The 19,117-nt window shown below is 40.0% G+C and overlaps 3 protein-coding genes across 3 annotated transcripts in view; 2 read left to right on the top strand and 1 right to left on the bottom strand.

Moving 5' to 3' along the window:
* rarb.L (retinoic acid receptor beta L homeolog) overlaps positions 1–19,117 on the bottom strand; it is a 620,347-nt gene that overhangs the window by 214,204 nt on the left and 387,026 nt on the right. The window lies entirely within an intron of this gene.
* Positions 9,749–11,369, top strand: LOC121394598 (calcium-independent protein kinase C-like). The gene is made up of 2 exons (XM_041566017.1): positions 9,749–10,052; positions 11,087–11,369. Exons 1-2 carry the CDS (start codon positions 9,924–9,926, stop codon positions 11,180–11,182), a joined length of 225 nt encoding a protein of 74 aa, XP_041421951.1. The 5' UTR covers positions 9,749–9,923; the 3' UTR covers positions 11,183–11,369.
* Positions 12,806–13,897, top strand: LOC121394593 (protein kinase C delta type-like). The gene is made up of 3 exons (XM_041566012.1): positions 12,806–12,993; positions 13,222–13,350; positions 13,652–13,897. The coding sequence occupies exons 1-3, from the start codon at positions 12,868–12,870 to the stop codon at positions 13,769–13,771; spliced, it is 375 nt and encodes a 124-aa protein (XP_041421946.1). The 5' UTR covers positions 12,806–12,867; the 3' UTR covers positions 13,772–13,897.

The raw sequence follows: 19,117 nt of genomic DNA, 5'->3' as shown, positions 1-19,117 counted from the left end.
GTAAGGTATTTCCAGCAGGATCTCCAATAAAACCCACCTTTCAGAAGTGCCATCTGCTTTTTGGATTTTTAATATAGAGACACTGGCATGTGAGCAGGAGTTTAGTCTTTAATGTAGCAATATAGACAAACTGGCAGTGCTACATCCAGAAGTCCTTTGGGACGTGTCAGTAAAAGACAGTGAATGGAAGGGAGTGATTGTTTCCATTTCAGGATGATCCTGCTAAGTTCATCTTTGGTAAAGTTGCAGTACTTGCCTCCCTGGAATGGGAAGAGAAATGCAGTCTGTACTACTGTCAGTGGGGCAGCTGTAACAGCAGGAGAGGAGGCCTCTGTGGGAAGTGACTTTGTTATAAGTGGCCATGTATAACTAGGGAAATAGGAATCACACACAATACTGAAATTGTGCAACAACAGCTGCAGCCAGTTGGTTTATTTGGAGCAGCATGCACATATAGGCGCTAGGACTTCAGCCCCTTCCTCAATGCAATGCTCACAACACACAGCAAGTCATGTGACCTAATAAACCGCATTCCCATCTCCCAGCAAACTTGTCGCTGCACCCTCAGCTTTGTGTGTGGCTCTTATTTCCCATTTATGGATCTCTGCTAGCTGATTCAAGAGGAATGCTGAGATTGCTTTGGTCTTAGACATTGGTATTTTGTCTCCCCTCCTAAAAACACTACAAAATACTTGGGCAGCAAAACATCTTTGGCCCTGAATGTGCCCTAATATTAGCTGCCAGAAAACTTTTGCACCCAATCTGCCCACTATATGTAGAAACTGGGACAGCGCTGACCAAGGCTTATGTACTAATTCTAAAATATTAGGCAATATCTATAAAGCAATCAAACATTTAGTTTTAACTAATTAATTGCTCAGTATAAATAAAAGCTGATTGCCCTTTAGTTGCTCTGGGTTACTTGATCAGGACACTACGGAGCAGATTTATCAAGGGTCGAATTTCAAGGGTTAATAAACCCTCAAATTCGACCCTCAAAGTAAAATCCTTCGAATTCAAATATCGAATTCGAAGGATTTTAGCGCAAATACTTCAATAGATCGATCGAATAAAATCCTTCAAATCGAACGATTCAAACGATTTTATGCGATCGATCGAAGGATTTTTATTCTATCAAAAAAAACGTAGAAAAGTGCTGGGGAAGGTCCCCATAGGCTAACATTGCAGCTCAGTAGGATTAAAGTGGCGAAGTATGAAGTCAAAGTATTTTTTAAAGAGACAGTACTTTGACTATTGAATGGTCAAACGACTTTAACTTCGAATCGTTCTAATCATTCGTTTCGATTGAATTCGATAGTCGAAGTACCCAAAAAAATACTTTGAAATTCGAATTTTTTTTCATTCGAATTCTTCACTTGAAATTATTATCTTGATTATCAGCTTGAAAATAGGAATTCTGAAAGTTGTCCAAATGCATGTATAGCCTATGACAGCATATTTGAGTTCCATGTACAGGTATAGGATCAGTTATACAGAATCGAAACCCCTTATCCAGAAAGCTCCAAATTATGGAAAAATCATCTCCCATTATATCAAAATAATCTAGATTTTTAAAAATTATTTCTTTTGTCCCTGTAATGATAAAACAGTACATTGTACTTGATTCCAACTATGATATGATTAACCCTTGTTGGAGGCAAACCCAGCCTATTGGGTTTATTTAATGTTTATATGATTTTCTAATAGGCTTAAGGTATGAAGATAAAAATTACAGAAAGATCCACTATCCTGAAAACCCCCAGGTCCCGAGCATTCTGGATAACAGCTCCCATACCTGTACCTGTACAGTTGTACTTGTCTATTTTTTGGTCCCTTTTTCTAGTTTCGCCAAACTCTAAAATATTCATTCAGGATCCAAGTTCCAGGTACATCAGAATTAGAGTTAAATGTGTTTACATGCATAAGTGCCAGAGCTCAGAACTAACAGGGACACATACTACTGAGCTGGCAGGGTTTCCTAGGGTCCCAGCTTCTTAGCTCTCTCTACCTGACCCTTGGCTGGGGCCCTGCCAAATAAATAGAACATGGATTTGTAAAGGGATTTAAGTAAAATCTTTGAAAATGGTTAATATAGTATATAATGCACCCCAACTGTAATTTATAAAGCTATTAGATGTCACTGAGGAGTCAAGTGACATATATATACTTTTTAATCATTACATAATAATATTGCTTTGGCTATTGGCTACAAATACAGATGAATGGCAGAATATTTGGAATAAACCCCCAGGAAGATCTTGGCCAACAGTTCAGTCATCTGATATCTACCGGGGCCCAAAGCACACGATCCACTAAATACCTAATAGAACTTATTAAGGTTTGCTAGGACCCATATTATATAAACCACTAGCCGGCAGTCCACATAGGTGCTACCAAATAGCCAATCACAGCCCTTATTTGGTACCCCTCAGGAACTTTTTCAATACTTTGTTGCTCCCCAACTCTTTCTATATTGGCCTTTTATATGGGCTCATGGAATGTGGCTCATGGGAGAAAAAGGTTGGGAACCCCTGCTCTAAGCAGCGTACTTGCCTACATGAAGACATTTTAGGACCTTACCCACACAAACAAATATAGTATACAAAACAAATGATTTAATACCATTCTTAAAAACTGTATGCAATGGGATATTTATAAATTTGGAAGACTGTCTCTGACTCTACAGCAAAAGATATCTGAACCAAATATCAATGTAAAGTTTCAGAATACTTAATTGATAAATTTTGGGCAAAAGTAACATTGAACAAACTCTAGACCTGCCAAAGGTGCGCTCACCAGAGACATGTCTCCTGGGTCTGGTGGAACACATAGTGCCAGACAAGCACAGGCGCTCCCTATTGAGACTTCTGTACTTCTATGCTAGGAAATCCATTATTCTGTCATGGAAGCTACCTAACCCTCCTACCCTGAAAAGATGGAAATCTTTGATAAATGAGGCCCTCCCACTTTATAAGCTGACCTATTTGAGTCGAGGCTGTCCAGACAAATTTGACAAAGTCTGGGGCCCGTGGGCAGACACTATGGACTCTGCTACAGCACAAAACAACAGGTCAAATAGCACCCAGGACAGGTATGTCTGAGTGCACTCCCCCCCCCATATTTGTTGTGTATTTGTTATAAGTTAAAAAAAGGTTTGTTCATTCATACACTCGCTTTGTTGGAATAATGCAAAAACGATGGTTCGGTCTCAAGTGTGAAGAAGGAATGTTGTATTGTGCCCATCGGTTAATACCTTGTTGTACAAACCAATAAATAAACCAAGGGAAAAATGTGTTGGCTCTAGTCCTTATCGCTAAATACTTAAAGGTACTATTTGAAGCACAAAATTCCTATAAATGTTGTTAAACTATAGCTCACCCTTAGAGCGAAATTACCTGGGTGTAAAAACCTCAGGCCCGACACTTCAAAGTTTTGATCACGGTTAATTTGATCACGCAATACGAACTCACCGCATCCATCTGCTGGCCTGGGTGCTGCGCCTCGAACCCGTAGCTTTAGGCAAAATCACATTAGAAGAAGAGCACGCACTCCTGCAGCCAGTCTTACCGGTGCGTGCTTTTCTTCTGATGTGACCAAACCAATAAATAAAACCTTAAAAAAAAACAAAAAACTTTCAGAATATTTATGCAGACGTTCTTTTCTTTGAGTTTCTTCATCGAATTGGGAAGGGTAAGGTATGTAAGTAGTCACTTGTTCACTTATATTTTGCCCTTGATAAAGGCCCTAATGTGGGCCCAAAACGTTGGATACACAAGCATGAATAATAAAATATGATGGTTCACTGATATTGGAGTGCGTGTTTTTCTGAACCTTATTTATATATAAACTGTATGCTGATATGTTACTAATTCAAATAAATTCAAATCTAATCATGTGGATTTGAATAAAAATACTTGCTGAGAAAAATATGAATAGGTCATTTTCAATTCAGCAAAACTTGACAACTTTATAACAGTCTGAATTCTTTTCCATGGTTTTCTGCCTACAAAACTACTGATGCCAAGGAATGCTCTTGATATCCAAAATATGTCTAGCAAATGAATCCTATCAGATGACAAAATATTCAGGTCTGATTTGCCACCTTTTGTGGCATAATTCCTTCCACAGTCAGAAAATAACATGGAAGTCATTAAGGAAACATGTAATGCATTAATGCAAATTATATCATGTACATTAGTTGTGAGTACTGCAAAATTTCTGGGGCCCTGGCCAAAAGCCAAAGGGCCAGATGAGCCCCCTTATACCCAACTCCCCGGCCAAAAGGCACCTCAGGGGGCAAGGGTCTTTGCTTCAAAGTCTCTCCCTGTCCAGAACCCCTTATCCAGAACCCCTTCTCCAGAAAGCTCCGAATTATGGAAAAAACATCTCCCATTATATCAAAATAATCCAGATTTTTAAAAATGATTTCCTTTTTCCCTGTAATAATAAAACAGTACATTGTACTTGATACCAACTAAGATATGATTAATCCTTATTGGAGGCAAACCCAGCCTATTGGGTTTATTTAATGTTTATATGATTTTCTACTAGGCTTAAGGTATGAAGATCCAAATTACAGAAAGATCCACTATCCTGAAAAACCCCAGGTCCCCAGCATTCTGGATAACAGGTCCCATACCTGTACCTGTACAGTTGTTCTTGTCTATTTTTTGGTCCCTTTTTCTAGTTTCTCCAAACCCTAAAATATTCATTCAGGATCCAAGTTCCAGGTACATCAGAATTAGAGTTAAATGTGTTTACATGGATAAGTGCCAGAGCTAAAACTTCTGGGGCCCTGGCCAAAAGCCAAAGGGCCAGGTGAGCCCCCTTATACCCAACTCCCCGGCCAAAAGGCACCTCAGGGGGCAAGGGTCTTTGCTTCAAAGTCCCTCCCTGTCCAATCCGAAAGCATTCAGGTTCGGGATAACTGATGGACCTCCAAAGAGATCCAAGTATCAGGGTGTGCCCTCATAGGGTATGCTTTAGGCCAATGCACCGAATGCAAAAGTTTAAAAATAAGTGCTAAAAGAATAAATAGGTAAACAATATTTTACATGCTAGGCCAATGTAATGCCTCCTGGGTATCAACTCTACCCCTATGTATAAGCCCTATACTTATTAACCATTTAATTCATAGCCTTCACCCCCCTTGCTGTTAGTAAGGTTTATTATTCATGCCTACTCCCCAATCACAGACCTCTCTGCATTAGTCACACTCCTCTTCTAAACAATAGGGAAGGGCTGAATTGCCGTCACACAGATATAGAGGAGAGACCATGACTTTTGAGTTGTAGTTCAATAAAAGCTGTAGGAGAGGGAGGTATAGGTTGAGAATCAGGGCAAATCTATGACCTACCATAAAGCCAGCTAGGTATTCATGTTCTCTTATTGAAAGAATGCTTATGCATCAGGGCTGGAACTAGGGGTAGGCAGAGTAGGCGCCCGCCTAGGGCGAAATCATGGGGGGGCTCACTTTTAAGGGGAATTTTTTCTATTTTTTTTAACGACTTTTTGCATGGCCTTTAAAAGTTTTTCAATTTTATAAACTGCCTGTTCCAACCCTCTCTTGCCCGTAAATTTGTAATGAAGGCAGAAGCACTCCCCACCTCCCTCTTGACAACTGCTGGCACAGGTACATGTTTGTGGGCAATACCTTGGCTTCTGCTTGCACAGGTAAACTGATGATTAGGGGCAATATGATGGATTTTTGACTGCTGCTGGCACAACTACATATTTGGGGGCAATATTGTGGATATTTTGGCTGTACAGGTACAGATCAGGGGCAATATGAGGGATTGTCTGCTGCTGGCTCAGGTATATGGGGCAATATGGTCAGGGCCGCCTTCAGTAATCACGGGGCCCTGTACGGCAACATTTTCTGGGCCCCCTGGTCCCCGGCCACCCTCAAGCCCCACCCCATATCTCAACCACCCCACAGTAAAAAGGCCACACAGACATCAGAGCTAAAACATTAAACCCCCCCACAAGTTATAAAACGCAATTGGTGGCCAGGACCCACCACAAGTTATTAAAATCCACTGGTGACCAGGACCTCCTTCAATTTAAAAAAAAAAACATGGATAGTCAGATCCAACAACAAGTTATCAAAAGCCATTAATGATCAGGGTCCGCTCTGCCAGAAAAAAATAGCTTGCAGGGTTTTGTGTCTGAGAGGGGCCCGGCCATGCTTCACATACTTGATTAGCCGGGACCCCTGCTTTCAATGTGCTGCTAGCTCCTGCACGCAAGATTTTCTCCTGTTCAGATTTTCTGTACCCTCATTGGTTCTTTAAGGATAAGTCCCGGTAAAGCTGCATTGGGATTGGATAGGCTGAAGGGGAAGTTCCGACTTCCCCTATCCAATCCATTTACAGCTTTACCGGGACTTATCCTTAAAGAACCAATGAGGGTACAGAAAATCTGAACAGGGAGAATCTTGCGTGCACTTAGCTGCTGTCCTATTTTCTGAAGCTGGCAGCAAGCTGAAAGTAGGGGGGCCCGGCTAATCAAGTAAGTGAAGCATGGCCAGGCCCCCTTAGACACCAAACCCTTCGTGCCTGGGACAACTGTCCTCCCTGTGCCCCCTTGATGGCGGCCCTGAATATGGTGTCTGCTGTACAGGTACACACATGTTTGGGATAGTTGTGAAATCATAAACATAGGTGAGAATCATGTCCATACTGACACATCACTGATAGTTCTGTCACCTGGAATCAACTCAGTAGTGCTACTGGAGGCACCTGCACACATACTTCTTACAAAGACTTATATAAGTACTCTCAGTTACTGTTAAGATAACTGTACCAGTCCTACTGCTCGAATCCTAACAATGTTCTGCATATCTGTAAATGTTGTGTATGTAGTTTGTACATGTAGTGACCCATATGCTCCCCTATGGCTTTACATGCCAACACTTCCTTGTACTCTGTTTGCTAAGCAAAAGCCCATGTGACTACTGTAGCTTATTAGCATAATGTGTACAGCGTATCACTGGCCCAGAGGCTGATGACAAGTTCCTGCCACTAGTGCTGGACAGAGGGCGGGACTTCCTCTTTCCCCCTGTCACTCAAGGAGGAAGTGGTTGCTAATGGGAGTCTGGTGCTCAGACCCCAGTAAAGATAATGCCTTGGTAAAGTCAGGGATACAGGGACCCCGTGAATGAGGTGTAGTCATGACAGGGTAGTTCTCTGTACCAGCACTTTCTAGGAAAATGAAGCAGATAGAGCTAGTTTAGCAAGAGCAGCCTGGCTCCAACTAGGAGGGATAGCAAGGGGGTAGCTCTCCCCTCAGGCAAGACTGGTCTGTAGTGTAGGGATCACAGACTAATAGGGATTTAGGGTTAGTGCTTTCCCTGATCCAATGTGTGGGGATCCAGGTCACGGTACAAATGCTCAGTACGGCTACAAATGTATTGTTATTGCTACTTATTATTACTCATCTTTCTATTCAGGGCTTCTCCTCTATTCATATTTCCGTCTGTTATTCAAATCAATGCATGGCTGCTAAGGTTATTTAGACCCTAGGAACCAGGTGAAATTGCAAACTGGAGAGCTGCTGAATAAAAATTGAAATACATGAAAAACCACAAATAATAAAAAATGAAAACCAACTGCAAATTAACAACCCCTTTAAAGTCCACTGATAATATTTTGACTGGACCTGAGCTTCTATGGGGGGTGCACAGTTTTACATTCAGATGCCATTGCATGCAGGCTATGTCACATGTCAGAGTGGCAGTTGGAATCAGAGGTCTAGAGACAAGTACCAGTGGCAGTTGGGATCAGTACTTTGGTTTGTCTCAGACCAGAGAGCATCTCTTGGTGATTTGCGGATTTCCAAGTGATTCAAAGCGATTTTACAGTGCGGAAAAGCGATTTTTATTTTTGCAGCTGAAAGCAAATTCACAAACTTTAGTTGAGGTTGCTTTTGAAGAAAGAAGAAAACCAACTTTAGTCCAATATTTGAGATCTTATTGGTACCGCCAAGATGAAGAGACGAATCGACGACAGGAGCAGCACCGAGCAAAGAAGTGGGAGAAAAAGGAGCAAAAAAGTGAAAAAACACGGGTGCAGCTCAGATAGGGAGCAAATAAAAATCCAAGGAGGAAAAAGACCCCGACGCAGCTCCTCAACAGAACGTAAGTAGAACCAGGCGATTTAATACGTCATCAACTGTTTTGTGTACCTAATCCTAAAATATAATGAATCCTCATTGGTGGCAAAATAATTCTATTGGGTTTAAATGATTTTTTAGTGGAAAAAGTATTAATGATCTGTATCAGTTAAATGATCTCAGTCTATTTCAACTGTCAAAATATATTTGTCAGTTGGTTATCTAAAGAAGTGATTTATTATATATTTAACTGTGTCTCTCTGTTAATCTGTATCAGTGTAACTGTATATATTATATATTTGTTTATTTATCTATCTATATATAGATGTGTGATAGTAAATATCTGCAGGTGTCTATTTATTGGTGTCAATATATGTTTGTATCTGTTTAGTGAATAGCTGCTTCTATTGCAAAAACTTTTGCAGAGAAGAATTATTATTCCTGTTGCGCTTATTTTTTCCATTAAAGGGGTGGTTCACCTTCAAGGTAACTTTTAGTATGTTATAGAATGGCTAATTATAAGCAACTTTTAATTGGTCTTGATTATTTATTTTTTTATAGTTTTTGAATTGTTTGCTTTTTTTTCTGGCTATTTCCAATTTTCAAATGGGGGTCACTGACCCCATCTAAGAAACAAATGCTCTGTAAGGCTACACATTTATAGTTATTACTACTTTTTATTACTGCTCTCCTATTGAGGACCTCTCGTATTCATATTCCAGTCTCTTATTCAATTCAATGCATGGTTGCTAAGTTAATTTGGACCCTAGCAACCCAATTGCTGATGCTGCAAGCTGGAGAGCTGCTGAATAAAAAAGTTAAATAACTAAAAACCAATAGCAAATAATCTCAGAAAACCCCTCTTTACATCATACTTAGGGTAATTGGTTTTCCGAAGTCACCCAAAGTTTACTAGTGAGGCAACTTCGGATAACGAAGCACCGAGATTGTCGCCCAGAAGAAGAGGCGATTAGTCGCCAGGCGACTAAATCTCCCCTAATCTCCCCATGTGCCCTTACCCTAAAAGTTAACTCAAAAGTGGACAACCCATGTAACTACTAATTACCATTCTTTAAATTTGTTTATAGCATCTCTCTCAGAAGGAGGAAGTGGATTAAAGAGGCCCCGTGTGGAAGAAGAGCTTCCTCTCCCAGTAGCAATCAGCAACTGCACCATCCATGCTGAGCTTGGGAGTGGAACATTCGGCAAAGTAAGTGCTGGGCTTCTGGGTAACCATACCTGTGTTTTCTTATTTAGTATTAAGGAATATAAGAAGCAGGGAATTCCCATATATCTTTAATGAAGTTTACCCTGACCTTTAATGGGGTTTAACTTAACGTGGTATGGTGGCTTACCAATTTTATAATCACAACTTTGTAACTAAAAACCCTGTTTTTGTAAATACATGTACTTCCAGAGATACTAAACTTCTTATCAAAAAGGGGACGAGGGAATGTGCATTGATCAATCCCCCTCTTTTTTTTATATATCTTTACTGAGACATTATAAATAACTGTTAAGGAAAGGCCAGATAGACCCTGGTCTAGAGGGCAAATTTTCTGAGCTATAAGGCGGGCCCTTTTCATAAATGTATCACTAGCAAATGTTTTGGGATGAATAGTCTATGTTTATTATATACAGGTAGAATGAGAAACTATTTGGTACTGGCTTGTGGGGGAGTAGCACAAAAGTGGCCTATGGTGACAAAGGTAAATCCAACGATGGATCATAAAAGTGGACTTCTAACATTTTATTTCTTATTCTGCCTTTTTTAGGTATGGTTGGTATCTTTTCCTAACAGGAGCCAACATATGGCCATCAAAGTCATCAAGAAGAGAGACAAGACCAACATGTCCGACATCATCACTGAGGCCCGGGTACTGAAGACGGCTGCTGGATGCCCCTACCTTTGCCAAGGTCATGGATCATTCCAAACACAGGTACAACATATCATCACTAACTTTATAATTTCACATTTAGGTTAACTTTAAGTATTCCCAAAGAGGGCAGGATGTAAACAGGGTGGGTCACGGAATCTGCAGTGGAGTACCTGGGATACCATAGTTGCAACTTTATATAAGAATACTCTTACTATACCAGAGAACCACAAAATGTATATAAATAACCCCATTTACGTTTTTACATTTTAAATGAGCTCCAAAGTAGTATTTTTCAGAAAATGCCACCTATAGCTTTCCCTTGGCAGTCTACATAGGAGGCTAGAAGAGCTAGCATTCATATAGTTATTTTAGTAAAGGCCAAGGACAGCAACCCTGGGTGCAGAATGAGTAAAGGTGTGGGGCAGCTCAAGCTAAAACACACGCAAGATAAGCAGGTCCGCCATTGGGGGGGTATTTAGAGAGGAGACTGCATCAGAAGGGGGGGGCAAGCTGAATAATGAGAGTAACACAAATTGTGTACATTATATATGAATTTACTTACCCAATTTCAGAAAAAACTGCACTCACTTGCCAAAAAACTTACAGTAATTTACATAGAAGCTTATGTAACTTGCATTTCAAGCAATGGCAGGGGCACATTTCACTGACCACCTAATGAATGAAAACCCTTATATTCCACTGCTCCCAATAAGCTGACTGACTTTAGCAAATATACTGCAGCTACGTATCAGTCTCACTGGGCCCCCTATAGTTCCTGGGCCCTCCAGCAGTTGCACTGTCTGTTTTCTTTATAGTTACACCCCGACTTTTCAATAATTTGATTAGTGAGATTGTATTGTAGTAGCTGTGACTGGGAAAAAAATACATTCAACAATTGTAACATTTTGTCCAAGTAAAATCTACCTAACTGCTAATAGATCATTTATTTAGTACACAAGGACATTGACCAAAAATGTTGCTACTGTGCGCACGCATTCATGTCTCTAAAAAAGACACTTTGTGCAAAAATTTGTAATCACATGTTTTCAGCCATATGTGCTTGTAGTTATTTTGCCTTTTGTTTCTTTAACCAGCGGCATGCTCTGCTCGCTATGGAGTATGTCAGTGGAGGGACCCTAAGAAATGTCATCAAGAATGCCGGCCAGCTGGAGAAGGACTTAGTAACGTAAGTGACTTTATGTGTTTGTAATGGGGTAACAGAGCAGGAGCTGGCCTAGAGTACATGCAGAAGGAAGGATGGAAAGAGGTCAGCATTCGGAATCTTCACCCAACTGATTTTCATCTTTTGTTTTTGTAAAGGAAATCAGCTAGGGAATCTATGTATGTAATATATCTGTAATGGTACAACAAATAATATCTTTCTCTTCTATAAAGTGCTGTCCTGTAGCTTCACTTCACATTGCAGTAAACCCACTGTCCCTACAGCAAGCAAATATGTACAAAGCATCTTGTTTTATTCAATTTACTCATCACCTAATTAAAATTTGCTAGAATGGGGCTAGTGAGAGTTTTGTCTCACCCTGTATGGAGTGCAGCCTTTGTTAAGACACATGGAGATGTGACCGTCATTCAGAATGCTGAATGCTTGAAGGACTAGGGCAACCCCTTGCATTGAGCTGTAAGGGCCATGGTTTTATGTCCCATAGCAGTCCTACAGGTGTGCCTAGCCTTGAGATAGTGGGCCCTCATATATTACAGCAGGGCCAAAGGACTATTATAATAATAACTATAGTATAAACAAAGCAAAGAAATGTACTCACTATGGAAATGTTAATTTCTTTTCTCCAAAGATTCTACGCAGCAGAACTGGTGTGCGGCCTGCAGTTTCTCCACTCTAAAGGGATTATTCATCGGTATGTAAAATTTATAAACATCCCTAATATTATCTTTCTGTTCATATATTGTTTCTGCAAACCCATTGTTCTCTCAAATAAAATTAATCTTATGTAAATGGCACATGGTGCATTTTGCAGCCTGTATGTTATTATCAGTAATAAAGTATTAAAATAGAGTATTAAGAAAATGGAGTATTAAAAAGAGTATTAAACAATCTGTAACACCCCATGAATTTGGGGAAGAGGGTTCACATTCCTTCTCACCCCCACTCATAAAATAGTACTGGCTGACTCCCAACATTTACATTTACCTCTCACACTACTTACCTGCTCTTTCTCAATTCCTTTTCATTTTTTAACCCTAATGTTTACCTTGCAGGGATCTTAAACCAGCTAATGTCCTGGTAACCAACGAGGGACATATAAAGATCGTCGACTTTGGTTTGGCAGCTGAGGGCGTGTTTGGAAAGAAAAAAATCAAAGGCGCAAAAGGAACACTGCCCTTTATGGCCCCAGAGGTATGTGACTGTGATTTAATTTAAATGCATATAGCAGAGAGGTCATAGATTCTCTAAGTTGTGCTTATACTTATAAGTCTTTTTCATGCATTTAAATACTCAACTAAAAAATATTTTTAGTTTTTTTTGTGTTTTGCTGGTATATGATTTTTTTCTATACAAAGCAATTCAGATTAAAAGGGGAACAAAAGTCAATCACTAGGTGGGGACTCAGATAGCATGCTCTGGGTTCCTTCCTACACATCATTTTAACTGTTCCCAGGTAACCACTGTGCTGCCCAGGGTGGGACACATGTACCCTAGAGTAATTGCTGGGAGTTTACTACTCATGTGAACAGCTTCAGCACAAGAGAGAGTTACAGAAAGAGCAAAGGTTTAGTTAAATGCATGCACTAGAGGATTTTAATAACAATCTTTTTTCTCCTTCAAATCTAGGTGTTACAAGAGAAGAAATATAATAGAGGAGTAGACTGGTGGGCATTAGGGATCATCGTATCTAAAATGGCATGTGGGACCTCACCATTCATAGAGTACGGCAACAGTACAGAATGCCGTTTGTCGATTCTTCTTGAACAGCCATGCATTCTGATAAGGTTCAGCCCCGAATTGCAAGATCTCCTGCGAATGGTAAGTATTGGAATTTATGGAGAGGGTATAACTAGTTCTGCTATATTATATCATTTCCCAGAGAACTGATACTGTTCCCAGAGATCTAGCAGTGACACTAACTGGATATTCCTGTTTGCTGAATAGTGTATAGGCAATTGGACAAAATCCCTGTGCTATGAGGGTATTACTGACAGGTGTGTAGCTTCATATTAGTAATAAATATCTGATAATGTTATCTTTCTTTAGCTCCTGAAGAAAAATCCAAAAGAACGACTGGGCTGCAATGGAAATATTCGGGAGCACCCATTTTTTAATGCCATTGATTGGGTGCAAATAGAAAACCGGACTCTACCACCTCCTTCCCAGCCAAAAGCAGTAAGTACATGACTACATGTGTTTTGGTAGGCTACTGCTTATTATAAATAGGCACTTATCTTGAAATCTCTAGATGTTTGTGTTTTAATACATATTCAGGGCTAGAGACCAGTGCCTTCCTGTTCTACAGTATCTACATAGCCGGTTAGGACTAGGCCTAGGTTTATTAACTCTGTGGAAAACTCTCGATGGTATTCCACAACAAATACAATTGCACTTAATATTTTGTATTGTACTAATGCCATCTACTTTACTTACATTTTTTTGGTGACAAACTAATTTATATTTTGTTTAACTGCAGTTGTCACCTGTGGATTTTAAGAAGACATGTGAGGAGCCACCATCATTCTTGGAGTCCCTGAAACATACTATCACATCAGGTGATCAGGTATCTCTTCAAGATATGGCATGTCTGGATTAAATTTCACAGGTTCCAGCCATTTCTAGACCTTTTGGCACTGATGGTGATCTTATACCCTACCATCGTCCCCATGCCACGACAAACATCAGGCCCCATTATCAATTCCATGACTTCCAGTCTTCTCTCCTCATTATATCTCTTTCATCTCAATTTTGGCCTACCGGAGGTTCCATCAGTTGCCATCTCCCCCAGGGTTTGGCCCTTGATATAAAACTCTGCCTTTGGCGGTTTTTTTTTATTAGCCCCTGCCTCTGCCATCACCCTCTTCTAACACTTGCCACTAGTCATTACCATCAGCCTTTGCCCCCACACCAATGGTCTATCACTCACCATTTCCATTATTCCCTGGCTAAATCATCACCACCTATTTATGGGCCTTTCCATCTGGTTCTGTCTGACTCTTTCTATCAGTTACTGTCTCTGGCCCTCAGCCAATCAATGGTTTATTTCATCGGCTCCTCACCTCTAGCCCTATTATATATACTAGTGTCATTCACCGTCAGCTCCTACTATTGGGTCCTGTATCATCATGAATACAGCATTACCATTGGCCCTAAAACCATTGCACCCAGGGGTGATTCTGCCCTCACTTTCACCCTGAGGCAGCCTACCCAATGCCATCCCTTGTAACCAGGTAGAAGCGGGCTGCATCATTGTGCAGAGGAATTTCTCACTCTGCACTAAAATAGTCTAAATTCCCATTTAAAAAAGATAAAGATGACACTTAAGGGTACTAGGAACAACTTTTTGCCTCCCCTGTAACCCATAGGCATTACTGTCTGAGGCAAGTACCTCAACTAGCCTCATAGCGGGAGCGCCCCTATTTGCACCACACAGTACACTTTAATATTATCCCCACCTTTCATTCTAACTCCAGTTATTTCATTTATGTATGTTATGTTTGGCGAAGGTATATAACTAAAGGACTCTTATTTAAATATGGATTTATTAAAAACACGAATTGATCAAGACAACCTGTTATTGTATAGGCAATTAAATAGAAATAAACAGAAAGTAAAACATGAAATAGGAAACTAGAGTATAGTCTGACAACAATACTGTACACAGTTCACTACTGATCCAGGGATTTATCCGATTGCCATATTGGAGTCAGGAAGGAATTTTTTTCCCCCTCTGAAGCACACTGGACACAGCTTCAGATGAGGTTTTTTTTGCCTTCCTCTGGATCAAGATAAATAGGAATTTTATGAAGCTAAACAAGAATTTTATGAATGAAAGGTTGAATCGTGTGGCTATCAATATTTTTTAAACTTACATATTAAAGTACTACTAATTACTAAATTATGCTGGATAAGGTAGGATGGAATGCTTGAAAATTACAGAAAGTAGGAACAAAACCTATATAATTAAGTTAAAATAAAATGTCAAAAACTACATTGGTTAAAAGAACTCATAGTTCCGTGTTAACTCATTAGAACCCTCCTATTATAGAACCACCCTCATGTATTGGTAATTTAATTTTTTTAACATATTTGCCTTAAATTATAGGAAATAAATTAAATATCAGGCATTTTATTCAGTGGTATAGGCATAGCAAGGGCACATATAGATTAAATAAAATAAGATAAACTTGATTTCAATGATTAAATATGGTAGAAAATAATATTTAGGACCAGCAATAAAGTAGATGAATTTTGTACAAAATAACTAAAATAGACTAATTTAAACAGAAAAGTTGCAGCCATATTAATCCACAGGTGAAAGGTTAGTATTTGTGATAATTATTTAGATTAGCAGTAATTTTTTAGGGCTCACTGTTAAATGAAAGACCTTTCTCTTCCTCGGGTTCAACCAGCAATCTTTATTATTAATGCTTCTTGAACCTACGGAAGAAGAAATGTCTCTCTCAAACGCTAGCTGTAATAATTCTTAGTCCAAATAAAAAGTATATCCCAAAAATACTTACTTTTTGCCTCTCTAATAAGATGGTTAGGATACAGGGGCAATTCTAGTGATGCCGCTCTGCTCCCCAGGGGTTACTTTTACTGAGCCAAAGTGGGTCCAGCGGGGCAGCGTCACTAGTGCTTTCTGCACTAGAGGAGTCAAATTTCCAATTTAAATAACAGAAATTTGGATTTTAAAGTTACCAGGAGTGCCTTTTTGCCACCCCTGCTAACTTGTGGGCTGCTCCAGTCTGAGGCGAATTTCTCAAGTCGCCTCATGGTGGCAGCGCCCCTGTTAGGATAGGTTAGGGACCTGCTCAGAGAGTCTACCTTGACGTGGTGGCAGGCTTGATATCCTTTGGCCAAACATATGTCATTTTCCTAAAGTACCAGAATGATTATTGGATGCCATTCAGGTTGTACAGAACTACACGATTATTGATTCTTGAGTCTTGACCACAGAAGAAGCCAACTGAGACGACTGAAGATAAATCCCATCAGCGAATATTTCCTTTACTCAGTTTGATGTTCCTCTTTCTGTAATAAAGTTATCCAGGAATCCTATTGTTATGGTGTTTTCTGTGTATCATACCATTTATTGGCCAACACCTCCACTGAGTTATACATTAGTAATCCTAGCATCACAGATATAGGGTTGCCACCTTACCCCTTTAAAACCAAACACATATGCAATCCACAGCCTGCATGGATAATTAGCAATTCATTTAGATGCATGGCTCCACATAAATCAGTTCAGTCTGCAGCATCCATCTAAATGAATTACTAATAAGCCATGCAGGCTGTGGATTGCACATGTGTTCAGTTTTAAAGGGGTGAGGTATGTGTCTCATTCACCCATCCATGGATAGATTTACTATAGCTCTGGTACAGGAAAAAGGGTTAATATAGAGACACTGGCATGTGAGCAGGAGTTTAGTCTTTAATGTAGCAATATAGACAAACTGGCAGTGCTACATCCAGAAGTCCTTTTGGACGTGTCAGTAAAAGACAGTGAATGGAAGGGAGTGATTGTTTCCATTTCAGGATGATCCTGCTAAGTTCATCTTTGGTAAAGTTGCAGTACTTGCCTCCCTGGAATGGGAAGAGAAATGCAGTCTGTACTACTGTCAGTGGGGCAGCTGTAACAGCAGGAGAGGATGCCTCTGTGGGAAGTGACTTTGTTATAAGTGGCCATGTATAACTAGGGAAATAGGAATCACACACAATACTGAAATTGTGCAACAACAGCTGCAGCCAGTTGGTTTATTTGGAGCAGCATGCACATATAGGCGCTAGGACTTCAGCCCCTTCCTCAATGCAATGCTCACAACACACAGCAAGTCATGTGACCTAATAAACCGCATTCCCATCTCCCAAAAAACTTGTCACTGCACCCTCAGCTTTGTGTGCGGTTCTTATTTCCCATTTATGGATCTCTGCTAGCTGATTCAAGAGGAATGTGAGATTGCTTTAGTCGTAGACATTGGTATTTTGTCTCCCCTCCTAAAAACACTACAAAATACTTGGGCAGCAAAACATCTTTGGCCCTGAATGTGCCCTAATATTAGCTGCCAGAAAACTTTTGCACCCAATCTGCCCACTACATGTAGAAACTGGGACAGCGCTGACCAAGGCTTATGTACTAATTCTAAAATATTCGGCAATATCTATAAAGCAATGTTTGGTTTGCATTGCAGCATCTTAAAGCAAAATAGCTTGAATACATATAAACTTATTTATTAAAATAGACAAAATGTTGCCAGCTTTATTAAGAGAGACCAATCACAATCAAAACTGCACAAAACATTCAGACAGTGTTTGGCATAGAAATAGTAGCACTCAGATTAGTTTCATTTACTAACAGATCTACATCAATGTTCTAATTAAACCCAACTGTGTCCACTGCTGATAAACCCTGTTATTGAACTTGGATTGACACTGTCTTGAGGCAAATATGGCACTTGTTAGGTGTTTCATTCAGGCCCGGATTTGTGGAGAGGCCAGCAAGGCCCAGGCCTAGTGCGGCAGGATTTTAGAGGGGCAGCATGCTGACCAACAACACCCACATTAGTTCAGAAACAAACAAACAATCGTTTTTACATTTCCCCTGCACCAATCCTATTCCTCTGGTCCCGATGATGAAAATTTGAGCAAATAAAAGGGAGGGGACAAGGGCAATCAATGACAGCGGGCCTAGGGGCACCCATTATGTAAATCCTGGCCTGGTTTCATTCATTTGCTAATATCAGAAATCTGCAAAATAAGTATCAGGGTAACACTTTGGGAATGAACAATAGTAATTTAAAAAATGAAGTGTTGTAAGGTTCATCCCAATATTGACTTACTGGATTTATTATTATCTTGATTATCAGTTTGAAAATAGGAATTTGAGGGTTCTGAACGTCCAGTAGCGTCACTAGAGGTGGGCGGGCCCTGGCCCGCTCGCACCCCCTGCTCCCCCGGTAGTTCCGCCACTGTGAACGTCGTCCAAATGCATGTATAGCCTATCACAGCATATTTGAGTTCCATGTACAGATGTAGGATCCGTTATCCAGAAACCCCTTATCCAGAAACTTCGAATTATGGATAGACCATCTCCCTTACACTCCATTTTATCCAAATAATCCAGACTTTTAAAAAATATTTCCTTTTTCCCTGTAATAATAAAACAGTATCGTGTACTTGATCCCAACTAAGATATTAATAATCGTCATTGGAGGCAAACCCAGCCTATTGGGTTTACTTAATGTTTACACGATTTTCGACTAGGCTTAAAGTATGAAGATCTAAATTCTGGAAAGATCCGATATCCCAAAAATGGGGTTTTTGCGATTTCGGATCTTTCCGGAATTTAGACCTGGGGGGTCCCGAGCATTCTGGATAACAGGTCCCATACCTGTACACTTGTACTTGTCTATTTTTTGGTCCCTGTTTCTAGTTTCACCAAACCCTAAAATATTGATCTGTTTCCGGAGCCAAGTTCCAGGTACATCAGAATTAGGGTTAAATGTGTCTACCTGCATAAGTGCCAGAGCTCAGAACTAACAGGGACACATATTACTGAGCTGGCAGGGTTTCATAGGGTCCCAGCTTCTTAGCTCTCTGTTTTATCTAACCCTTGGCTGGAGCCCTGCCAAATAAATAGAACATGGATTTGAGTAAAATCTTTGAAAAATGGCACTGCTGTAGAAGAAATAAAAATCACACAAATATACTGTATACAATGCAACTATCAAGTTTAAACTTGGCCATAATTGGCCTTGATCTATTGCTCTCTGATGCACTCACTTCCATAGCAAACCAATTGCCAATTATGAGTTTGTTACAGTAAGTACTTACACATGTAGCTGGTGTGTGTGGGGTAGTTATTAAGCCTAAAGCATTAAAACATGATCAGATGAGACAAGAGTAGAATGTTAAGTACAAAGTAAAGGATTATGTT

This window comes from Xenopus laevis, chromosome 6L (genome assembly GCF_017654675.1).
Source record: "Xenopus laevis strain J_2021 chromosome 6L, Xenopus_laevis_v10.1, whole genome shotgun sequence".
Classification (NCBI taxonomy): domain Eukaryota; kingdom Metazoa; phylum Chordata; class Amphibia; order Anura; family Pipidae; genus Xenopus; species Xenopus laevis.
The sequence above is the reverse complement of the archived record's forward strand: the minus strand, read 5'-3'. Positions and strand labels throughout refer to the sequence as shown.